The sequence below is a fragment of the Copadichromis virginalis genome, linkage group LG13 (genome assembly GCF_057382275.1).
Source record: "Copadichromis virginalis isolate Kocher_CV1m ecotype Utaka linkage group LG13, C_Virginalis_male_GT1.1, whole genome shotgun sequence".
NCBI lineage: Eukaryota > Metazoa > Chordata > Actinopteri > Cichliformes > Cichlidae > Copadichromis > Copadichromis virginalis.
In genome coordinates, this window is record NC_140630.1 from 24,663,551 (window position 1) to 24,675,749 (window position 12,199).

Here is a 12,199-nt window from a genome sequence, read left to right on the forward strand (position 1 = left end):
TTATGGTTTCATGGACAAAAGAATTTCTGTGGCTGCAATATGACGAGCTATATAACCAGGGCTGCACATAAGTGGTCCGCAGGTGCGCATTCGCTGTCAAAATAAAAAACACGCACAAGGGTTAGGGTTAAATTTAAAAACTGTACTTTTGAGTTAAAATATATATTTATAATTTTAATAAATGACAAATTAAAAAGGCATGAACATTTTTTTGTATCGAAAAAATATCGAACCGTGACACCAAAGTATCGAACCGAACCGTGAATTTTGTGTATCGTTGCACCCCTAGTATGTATGTATGTGTGTGTGTGTGTGTGTGTGTGTGTGTGTGTGTGTGTGTGTGTGTGTGTGTGTGTGTGTGTGTATATATATATATATATATATATATATATATATATATATAGATGGATTGTGCTTCCAAGCACAAACGTTCGTTCTTTTTGGATCTAATATACAGGAAGCTGTAGGGTTTCATTGCCATGTTTAATTCTGCCGCTGTTGCAACCTGTTCAGCTTCTCTCACAGACCTGTCCTTGGCATGCATAAACACACAGTTTTCATTAATGTCTTCTTCTTTCCTGCCTTTCCTTGACCGCATATGATAAACTGCATGAATCTATTTTCTGCTCCCCCTTTTGTCTTTCTTTGCTTTTCTTTCTCCTCCTAAAGCCTGGAACCTCCTAACATTTTACCAAGAACTAAAAGGTGAGACAGCCAGCCATTTCTCTCTTTTGTCCTCATCCTGTGAGCTGTGTTTTCTGTGTAATCCCTCCGCCTGAAACCCAGTGTAGCAAAATACACCCTGTAATATTTATGTTGGGTATGACTTTATCTTTGAATTTCTTTGCAACAATTACAATATAAAGCTTTTTGGCATGTAAAAACGTTTAATCTTTATATGAAGACTTTTAAGAATAACCTTCCTGTTGTCGCTTATAGAAATAGAAGAGGCACGTTCAGTGGGTGCTGTTTTCGTTCGGCAGCAAACATTATTTTAGCTTGGTAGATATGAGTGTTTTCATCTCAAAGCAACAAACAATAAAAGAGGAGCTTGAAGCTGGTTAATCTTTACAATCTGCACCTCGAAAACTGTGTGAGGCAGATTGTACGCTGCTGCGAGATGTGATTAGAGATAGTAGTGGCAATCCAGTTTATATGAGTTGTTTAAAACTGCAGCATTTGAAACCAATCAGATACTGTGTGAAGAGCTATGGATGGGTCAGTTGTGTTTGCCTCAGAGTAAAGTAAAAAGGCTCTTTTGAATTTAGAATAATAATTAAAACTTTGCTGATTATTTGTTTTCACTCTGCTTTTTAAAACCACAAACAATATGTTAGCCTCCAGTAGGTAGAGTAATTACTTTTCCTTAGTGAAGAATGTAAAATTACATACTTTGAATGCTAACAAAAAAACCCTGCAATACAAACGAGTCTGTTAATCTATTTTCTTGTTGTCAGTTTTGCTGATGAGTAATTACAGCCTCCTTGCATTATGATGCTGCTGCACACATACAGTACACAGCCGACATAATTGTATTTTTAATAATTCATGAGCAGGCTTACGACTGTGTGGCCTCAACAAATGTTCCCATTTTTGTTGCAGAAGCTGGAGGAGTTTTTGTTCTGCATGGAGGATAGTCACCCAGAGGTGCGTGATGCTAACACTATCACTGTGTGGTTCAATGTTATCAGTACAATGCTAACATTATCAACAACATGACCCCTGTTTCACCATCTACGTGAGAGGCACCATGTCTTTTTTGCAACATGTTTTTTATGACTGTTACTTATGAGGGATAAGTAACAGTCAATTTTGAGTTTATTTAATAGAAAAAAAAAGGATATTCTATTCATATGTACAGATCGCTTAATTCTGCTGCTGGCAAACTAATGCATCCTCATGAACATTGAATTAATCTGTTAAAAATGCAGAAGGGCAGGTTTTGTGGTATCTACCATGTTGTCCTGCTATCTTGAATACAATTTATGCATGTGGCCACGGACTGGCATTTGTGTGCAGAGGAGGCAGATTTTAAATTGCGTCCAAGCCTTCAAACTCCAGATATGAAGGATCATCCTTATTGTCAGCCAGCTAATGTTAGGGTTGAAATTGCACTTCTCTTTTGGTAAACAGTTTGGTTACATTGTCACATTGTATAAGAGGTTATTTGCCATTCCAAGTCCAGGAATGTTAGATCCACTTAAAAAAATATATCACTAACCTTGGCTAACAGCAGCTAACCTCGGCTAACAGCAGCTAACCTCGGCTAACAGCAGCTAACCTCGGCTAACAGCAGCAAAAACAACAGCGCTTGCTGACACAAAAGTACATCATGTCTTCAAAAACCCACCTCATTGTTGCTGTTGTTGGACAGAAGTGAGCTTTGCTGACTCATCGATTCCTTTTCACAAAGCTTTACAGCCTCCTTAAGTAGATGTGGACGTTTCTCATCCAGCACTGGCAGCTGAGGTAAACAGTAGGCAGAAAGCCTACTGAGCAAAAACTGGTTTGGAGTCATTTTGCTGTGAGATCAACAGTGTCCATAGATTTTCAGGTGACTCTTGGTAAAAATATAAAATTTAGGAAAGTATTAAACTGAAAAATATATTTTTTTTAAACATTTTTTTATTTCCCGATTTGCTGGCAAATGTTGATATTATTTAAATATTTTACAATAGTGTGTACAAAACAGTCTAGATTTAAGGTTAATCTCTGGGCTGAATATAACATGTTTGTCCTACAGTGGCCACCATAGTTAGGATTACGCGCTTTAATTGGGAACGGTAAGAAAACAGAATTAACTTAATTGGAATCTGCATCTTAGTGACATCTAGTGGTGAGATTTTACACACTGTAACTGTCACGGCTGCACAGCAGTCGTGTGGTGTATTGAAAAAAGGATCCAAAATGCAGGTACCGGCTGGGGTGCGAGTGAGTGTTTATTTACAGCGGTGAGAAGGTGACAAAACAGGAAGAGCAGAGCGGGGAGTAAACAAACCTAAACTGGGAAAACTAAAGAACAAAACTTAAACCAAACACTCACGGGAGGAGGAGCGAAATGCACAAAGAGAGATGGCAGAGAGACGCAGAATGAATACCAGGTAACAGAATAATGCAGACTGACATGGAACTAAACAGACGACACGACAGAGAGCACAGGAAAACACAGGGCTTAAATACACGGGGAGTAATCAGGGAATGGGCCACAGGAGGGAGACACAGCTGGGAGCAATAAGGCTAACGAGACAGGGGAGAGGTAAAACTGAACACACTGACATGAGACATGAACTTTCAGAATAAAACAGGAAACTAACAGACACAGAGAATCAGACAGGACACTGAACATGACAGGCAGACTCATGAGCAGACACAATAACACCATGGACAGACAGAGGGAACACAGAGAAGTGGGAGCAGGCAGGCAAAGAACAGAAACCTAACAAATGGCAAAATCACAACAGAATACACACTCGGAATGAACAAAAGCATAAGGAAACACAAAACACTGAGTCCTCAGACTCAGGACCATGACAGTAACTTTATGTTTGAATTTACACAAGGTCACACAGCCACACAGTGGCTCAGTAAACGGTGGCACTCGCAGGAATTCAAACCAGTAAATGACGCATGTCATGTTTAACAGGTTCTCAATGCTACAACCTGCATTACCAGTGATAACATTTCACCCAAAGCTTCTATCAAACATTGGCTCAGTTACCTTCTAAAATCTATTTTAAGAGACAGCATCAATTTACATGAAATTTTAACTGTGGCGCTGTAGAAGTGAGAAGCCTTCCCCTTTTCTAACTTTATATGACATTACATGTAGTTATTAAAAAGCCAGATACCCTAAAATAGGTAATTACAATAAAGTACAGCGACATTACAGTGATACATCACTGAGTCAGATGATGTGATAGCTGTTTAATGGCATCTTTCCAGTGATGGTGTTGTGATAGCATCGGGAGGAGCTCGATTCTCTGCCTCGCCCAGAGCGTCTGACCTCTTTCTCCTTTCCATAATGACTTTAAGTAAATGATTTCCACTTAGCTGCTGCCCTGCTGCCACAATGGAGATTGATTGGTGTGTGTGAGTTTGTGTGGTCATGTGTGTTGCTACTGTTTTCTTCTAACCTCTACTAATTGTTCTTTTATCCTTTCAAGGTCCTTGCATATGTCTTGTTACACTCACCCATAGTTCTGAACAACAGTAGATACATCATTAAACTGGAATGTTGAATGGTTTCTGTTGAGATTTGTTTGACTGCTTTGCAACAGGTTCCTACATCATACCTCGTATTACAGGAGCTACTGTATACTAATGGTTGTTTTATAATGTTTAACACTGCATTGCTTTTCCACCTCTGAAATGAAATGTATCACTTTGTAGGCACAAATGAAGAAGCACACGTACTGTTGGATGTCAGTCAAGCTACAGGTTTAGAAGATCATTGCCAAACAAACATCACAAAGAAAAAACATAGCTTGATGGGTTTTTTTCCCCCAAACTGAACAATTGTGGAGAATCCTGCAGTGTAGGACAGAAGTGCTCAAAAACTGAAGCTGTATTCAAATTCCACTTCACATTTGAATAGCGACAAAATTAAGTATACTCAATCCTGCGCACTATAAAAGGGCTGATTTTTGTAGTTCTTTGTTGATGGCAGCTATTGTCCCACAATGAAAAGCAAAATCATTAAGGTCAGGTAGAAATGACAGTTACAGCTCTAGAAAGATGAGGGGAAAAGGAAAGAAAAGATTTTTCTTTGTTTTGGCAAAGCTTATTTGAGTGACATCCCCAAAGTTACCGTCAGCTTGGTGTTAAACATTACAGACATTGTAAACTTTGCTTTTAGGAAAAAGTAAAATAGAGCCCAAGTTTCTACTGCCACATTCAAAGTCACTTGAAACACCTCTCTACCCCATTCTGATCCTCGATTTGAACTTCAACGTAAACCGCAAAATAAGGAAATGATTTACAGCTTTGTCTAATTTCTTTATGGTTTGGATTTTGGGACAGCTGTGTGCATTTATGGCACGTCTGGGAAGCATTTGAACATATGATGCATGCCGACTTTTTGGGGCTCAACCTACATACTGCCTTGAGAATATGTAATAAAATAACTGCAGTACTGAATTCTCTTATTACTGCACATATTTGTATACAATGTTCCTTTGCAGACGTATTTGCTGGTAAGGATTAGTGTTGAAACCTAAGAAGCAACCTTTCACATTACAAGGGAGCTGCAACTTGAATATACCAGAAATTGATCATTGTTAAGAAAAGTAACTTAGAAAGTACTTCAAGTATGAGCTAATAGCTTTCCTTCAGCAGCGGTGTCGTGGATGTGCGTAACTTGCAGGCTGCTGTTCACTGAGAGACACCTATTTTTTTGGCATTTTACTGTGACGATGTCCTTGAACGTTTCACCTCCAAATTTGAAATAAGATTTCTGTAACTTCCACTGCAGACAGCTGGCTACCAAAAGGTAGGAGAGAAATAGAACCCGTGTGAATGCAGGGACCAAAAGACAAGACAACACACTAAAGGTTCTTATACGAAATTTGTTTGATGTATTTTTGATGTGTTTTCCAGTACATAAAAAAAGTACTTAACGCATTAACGAGGCTAAAATCTTGATTTACGTTTGATCTGCTGTTTACAATATGCTGCAAAATACAGACTTTTACCTCCTGCTGAACTTGTTTGGCATGAACCGCCGTATTACTGGCCTTTCATTTATATTCATTTAGTTTTTATTATTTTTTTTTTTTTTATAAAAAAGTCAGGCACTCCAAGTTTCTTATTTAAAATAAATTAGCCACTGTATTTTTTAAGCAAATACTGCCTTGAGTGCTATGCCAGTGCAATAATATTGCTTTGTATTGTCCGCCTGGTGCAAAGTGGGTAGAACAGCACCCATGGGAGCATGCACAATTACCTGCTGCCTCTCACTCATTATTGCTTAAATAATCATACAACTGCATACATGAGTTTGAATATTGAATTCCTAAATAATTTCCTCAACACCACGCTCCCCCAGTCTGCTTTGTTTACTTTGGTTTAATAACATTAGCGCTAATGTACAACAGAAATCAACACGCCAATACACGCAAGCCTGCGATTCTATTATGCAAATTGACATGTCGGTGAAATCTGTCGCCTTGTTTGTCAAAGGCAGAGATAGCGAAGAAAGCTGTTTTGATCACCACCTGGAGCAACATTACAATTTGTGATTTTATTTTATTTTTTTTAAAGATTTTGTTTTTGTTTTAATGGCTTTTAAACAACCTGTCAGGCGTGTCTTTTAAAGAGTGTCATTCTGCACGGGGAGCTTTTGTTTTCTGTTCTGTGGTTGTATTGACTTTACAAAAGCTGACTGAAGGCTGGAAAGTAAAGAATCAATTAGCTACACAAACCCAGGGCCCTTATCTGCTGGAGAAGCCCTTAACCTGGATAAACAAACAGCTCACTGAATCTGTTGAGGGGAAAAGATCCAGGACGAGGTGAAGTGAAGCCAGAGGAGAGACTTGTGACAGTGATCGTTTGTTCATTCAAAGTTCCTCAAGCGCTAAAATATCTTTTCTCTGAATGCTGTTTTCTGTGGGCCTCTCTGCATTGAAAAAATCTCGCTTAATTCCTTAATTGTGTCAGGATGTCTCGCACATATTGCCGCCCCCAACACTTGCTGTTGTGGTACGTTTCTTTTCTGGTGTTACATCATCCAGTGTGGGAGAGCTATTCCAGGGCAGAGACCAGAGACGCGACTTTTCAGTGATTGTTCTGACACCTCTGAGCTGCAGGGAGTTGATTTTTTTTTCTTTTTCTTTTAACCTGCAGCTATGAGTCAGATTAGACTCTTTGTGTTGTTTAAGGAGAACACTGAGTCTGTGTGCGTGTGTGTGTCTGTTTGCTTGAAGTGAGTGTGCGTGTACTCTTGGGTGTGCGTTTGTGTTCTCTATGCTTGATAAGAGAGAAGAAACTAGGACACAATGTCTGCAAAGGGGGCTGTTCTAATTATGGCCAGCGTTGCTTCCCGAATGCTCTGCCCTACTGCACTCTGAACTTCCACCAACCTGACATCCCTGCCATTCTTCAAAATGCACCCAGCCTTGTAGCATCATGTAATATGCAGATATCTCTTAATGTTGTAAACACTGCCCCTCTAGGTGTGTGTTTGCGAATAAACGCTTTTTGTTGCACATTAACTGAGACTTGCAAGTGGTTAGAATAGCAGCTAACGTTTTTTTGCCATAATAAAAAAAAATCTGTTAATAAACAGAGTCATCTGAATGAAGAGCATACTGTAGTTGGTAAATATAAATATATAAACATGTCAGTGTGTGAGCCTGCAAACAGTTCATCTAACCCAGGGCAACATGAAGCACGATGATAACTTTGAGGTTTATTGTTTGTCGCAGTTTTAATGCTGCATTATACACATGCAAACACGGTTTGTCATTTTTATCAGGCAAGGAGGGGCTAATAAAAAAACTGCCCAGTTGCATTATGGGAGCTGTAGCCAATGTTTTTGTAGCTTGGTGCATGTTACTTTCTAGGAGACAGAAATCTTCTGTGAATTTCCCAACTCTTTGCTTTTCTTTGGTTGAACTACATCAGATTAGCACAAGTTTTGATCATTGTCAGTATCAGAGGCTTATATTTGAACAACTTCCCTTGTTGACCCTTCATGTCTTCTCTTACCCAGGATGGGTGCAGCGACACTGGGGCTACCGAACTGACGGAGCGCTGTGAGCAGATCAGTAACAGGCTGATGTCCTTGGAAGATGAACTGCAGATGGCCATACTGAATCGGGATCAGGCCCTCACCCATATCCTTTAAATTAACTGTAAATATACATCATGCTACAGTCACAGTGGGGAAAACAGTGGCTGGAGCCTGTGGCACAAACATAATCATTGCTGCTGTGGGTGTTGAACTTCCAGTGTCTTTGAAATGGTTGTTTGGAAAAGATCCAGGTCTCTTACAACTTATAGTCAGTTGCTGTCTACAGAGCAACATTGGTGCATCAAATGGCAATAAGACAGAGTCAGTGTGCTATTAGTTTGCAACTGAATGGGGTCAAGTTGGCACTTACAGTCTGTTTCTGATAATAGGGCAATTAACTGTGAAAGATCAGTGCAATTCACAAATCTGTTGCCAACATTAATTACTACATTTAGAGTCCAGCCAGAGTCTCACAGATATGAAACAGAAAATTGCAGCACAAATAGTGATATAGTTGCTCCAGGACAGCAATATAATTGCAAATTACATGGGTGCTGGCTAGCCCTGCTTTTATATAAGAATATTTGAGTTGAGTCCGGTTTTATAAATTAGTTGCACTCATTGATTTAGAGCAGCGGTCCCCAACCCCCGGGAACGGACCGGTACCGATCCGTGACTTGTTTGGTACCGGGCTGCAAAAGTTGAGGCTCCGGTGTGAAATTTGTGGTTTTCAGGGTTTTTATCGGTTTTCAGCGTTATTTTTTTATAATCGTTTTTATCGTTAACTCTGTTTCCCTGGGTCTTTTCCGGTGTGTTATAAATAAATCTTCTTTTTTTGGTACCGGTACTGGTTTTATTTTGTTGTATTTATGTGCGACACCTTAAAGGCCGGTCTGTGAAAATATTGTCAGACATAAACCAGCGCAAAAAAGGTTGGGGACCGCTAGTTTAGAGTGGCTCAGATTGATTGTGACATGCTGACTAAGTTCGTCTGTTAGATTGACATTATTTGTAAACCTTTACCAATCAGTCTGAGAGTGATTGCAGTCAGCCTGATTTGAACCACCAAGTTTTCCTAGTTGCAATGAGTTCGCTGTCCTATATTACTCTTGCATGACTGACCTGATAATTCACACCTTGGGGTCAGTTATGTGTGTCTGTCCATTTATCTGAAACACCTAGTTTTCCTCAAGACCTTCCAACTCTCCAAAGTACACATTCAAACTACCTTGCTTAACTGCTGACTGACTGATGTTTGCGTTTTGTGACGTTACCATTCAATGAAAAAGGAAGAAAAAATCAGCCTGTCTAATCTGACATTATTTGTCCATTCAACTTCAAATGTAAGCTGGGTGCACAGGATTTTTCTCGACAGGTTGGAAGTGCCAGCTGCAAAATGAAACGGTAAATGTCCATGTGAGGTTATTAGAGGGCCGCTGATGCGGGCTGCCAGTCACCATGGGCTGAGATTAAAGCTGGTCGACAGGGGCAGTGCCGCAGCAGATAGAAGAATGTCACTGTAATGACTCCCCGTCATATCTTAACGTCTATTCTCCAAGCTGACCCTCCCTCTCTTCACCCGTCCTCACCGCCCCTCCCTTTCTCCATTTGCCCACTTCCACTTGCTGGATGTGGTTTGCAGGAAATTACAATATCCATGATAATGACTCAAATCAAACTGTTGAAGCTGATTACAGGTCAAAAATACATCATTTTCTGTGCTAATTAGAAGGCTGATTGGAAATAGATTAGTGTATTTTTCTCGCTCCACTTTTCCCCTCTGCATGGTGGGCGTATTAAGACAGAATCAAAAGGTAATATTTCAACATTGGCGTGGTGAAAATTTGCCACCTTTACCTGCTGTTGCTTAGTTTCTGTCACGTCCAATTTTTCTGTGCTGGACAGTATTTAATTGTGTATTTAATTTGGCGATCTCTAGAACCAGTGTGTTCTGCAGTGCCCCCCTCCCCGGCTCTTTTTGTTGATCTGTGGTTAGTCTGCTTTTATATCTTTTTAGAGCATCCCCCACTGTACTGTCAGGGGCCAGCACAGACCCTGTTTGCATGATTTCAATGCAGCCTGGCAGTTGGAGATAGACAGAGACCGGCGCACCTCTTTCCACCTCTCTGCTCTCATGTCCTTATGTGTCACTTATTTCTGATATTTGAAGTCACTGCACTCGTGCAGAACTGCAGTGGACACTTGAGGACAATATTGTTGGTTTGCAAGGAAAATTGAACAGAAACTGAACTAGCGATGCTGGGACTGTTGCCATAGTGACAGTACGATCAAAACGGCAGTGTCTAAGGGTCTTAATTGAGTCCCTGCTCTCAATAACAGGAGGTGTATGGACAACCGCGGAGACTGGGATTGAAGAAAATGAAGACGAGGGTGGGCAAAATCCTGTCGGTGTTTGTGGTTAGTTTTAAGGGTTTTTAAGATCATTCTGAGCAGTTTCTTCCCATTTGTCGAACCCTCTGCAGTATTCATGAAAAGCTCTTTAATAGCTGTTTAATTATGAATGAGGACAATCTGTGTCCATTCAGACAGCAAAACGAGCCATCAGGCCCCATCTGCCATCAAAGCCATCCCTTTGATTTGCCACTTAAGCTGGACACTCACACGATTAATTTGAGTTTCTAAGCAGGTTAAACAATCCCCCTCCTGTTGACAGCCTCTATCCCGTTTCATTGATGGTTTATGAATAATTTAGCTGGGCAGTCTGTTTGCTTGGGTCCCCACATTGCCACCCAGCCTCACGGTTGAGACGAGCTCATGAATAGCGAATAATTGGATGGGGTTAAATTGAGTATGACTCGATGATCTGTCCCGATAATCCGCTCGTGGGCCAAAATCGGAGATTGATGACTTCATCACGTTATGGCTGTCCGCTGCTATTGCCATTAACCGTCAGGGGGCACACATCAGGGCACATGTGACATATTTGTCTGTTGGCATGCGTTTTATTTACATGTTAATGTGTGTGTGTCTGCAGCAGCATTCTTCCTTAACTCCCTTCGCACAGTCTTTAGAGAAGGAGGTTCAGGAAGTAAAATCCACTTTACAAACCATGCTTGCACAGCTCAAGGTGGAAGAAGAGGACGAGGAGGAAGTGAATGAGTTGGATGACCTCATGAAAAATGGGATTGAGGAGGAGGAAGAGGAGGAGGAGGAGGAGGAGGACCAGTACTTCAGTGACAGCTGGGACATTTGAAATAGATGTTTGCAGTGTTTTATGAGCACTTAAACACAGAATGGCTACCTGATAGGTTGACCTCGGCTTTTACAGTAGAAGTGACCCCATATCCATTTACTGTAAAGCCTCACTCGAAACACTCGACAAGCAGCCGCCGTGGTACTGCTGAAAGTTTCCATCAGATCAGGTCTGTAACTTTTCACCTGCTTCAAAATGAAGAAACGTGATATAAATACAACACACGAGACACTTTCTCCCTTAAAAAGAGTGCCTTTGATGACTAGTTCACATTGAGATGTTTCTTTTTAACCATTTTCAGATACAGTTTTTTAAGAAGGTCAAATTTATTTTTCACTTTTTAAGCATTTAAATGTCACCACTTTTGTTACAGTCCCATTTTATAAGCAAGATTTAAAGTCTGTGTAACCCATGGCTGCAAATGAAGGTTTGGTTTGAGTTTTGACCAGACACCAAGCGGACAATCGGAAAACGTTAAAATTTGTTTTCACTGCTAACAGTTTTGCACATAAAATAACATAAAATGTATGCCTATTAATTGTTATTATTATTGTTATTATTATTATTATTTTGGTCTGCCAGCCACTTTTGTGTGTGTTCTGAACGACTGGACTTTCTTGTAACTGCGTCCATGAAGTAACTCGTTTGTGGTGCTACAAAAATGTGAGCTAACTTGAACACTTTATTATCTGTGGGTGGAAAATGCAATATTTAGATTTTTCCGTTGTTTTCAAACGACATTGCGTACTTTAGGTTTTTAACATTTTTGTGACATAAAGGACAAATTACATCTACGTAGGAATTATTGAGAGATAAAACATCGGTGGGCACATAAAAGGATTAGAAACTGCTGTTTTTGTTGTTGTTTTTTCCCCCTCTGTTTGCCACTGGTTGTGTTTTTTTTTTTTATTCATATTTGTGCTTTCACCTATTATTGAGTTCTGTTTTGTTTTTTTAAATTTACTAAGCAGCTGTACCTTATTTTATATTTATTCCTTCCAGTTTCTCACTAATTACAGCATGTACCGTTCAGTCTAATGTTGCCTCCTGCTGTTTTCTACTTGCATTGAGTTACAGCCTCTTTATGGATTGTTTTTTTTTCCCCCGCTCATAGAAAATTTGCTGGCACGCTGCCAGGCAAGTGAGGGCAGCGGTGACAGGCAGAAGATATCAATACGGTAATAAAGGTCCTAGTGAGGTCTTTGGGGGATACATGGGTTTCTGTTGTTATCTCACCTCAGCAGCAGCGGTGGCTA

The 12,199-nt window shown here is 40.1% G+C and overlaps 1 protein-coding gene across 4 annotated transcripts in view; it reads left to right on the top strand.

Annotated features, from left to right (window-relative positions):
* disc1 (DISC1 scaffold protein) overlaps positions 1–11,981 on the top strand; it is a 60,315-nt gene extending 48,334 nt beyond the window's left edge. For 2 of the 4 annotated variants that reach the window (XM_085478156.1, XM_085478153.1), the window contains 3 exons: positions 1,603–1,647; positions 7,709–7,831; positions 10,752–11,981. In XM_085478156.1, coding sequence (XP_085334282.1) covers positions 1,603–1,647; positions 7,709–7,831; positions 10,752–10,943 — 360 coding nt within the window. In that variant the 3' untranslated portion in view covers positions 10,944–11,981. Of the gene's footprint in view, positions 1–669; positions 706–1,602; positions 1,648–7,708; positions 7,832–10,751 lie in introns of those variants that run through there. The other 2 variants (XM_085478154.1, XM_085478155.1) reach the window with 2 other exon arrangements.
* Positions 11,982–12,199: the final 218 nt, after the last annotated feature.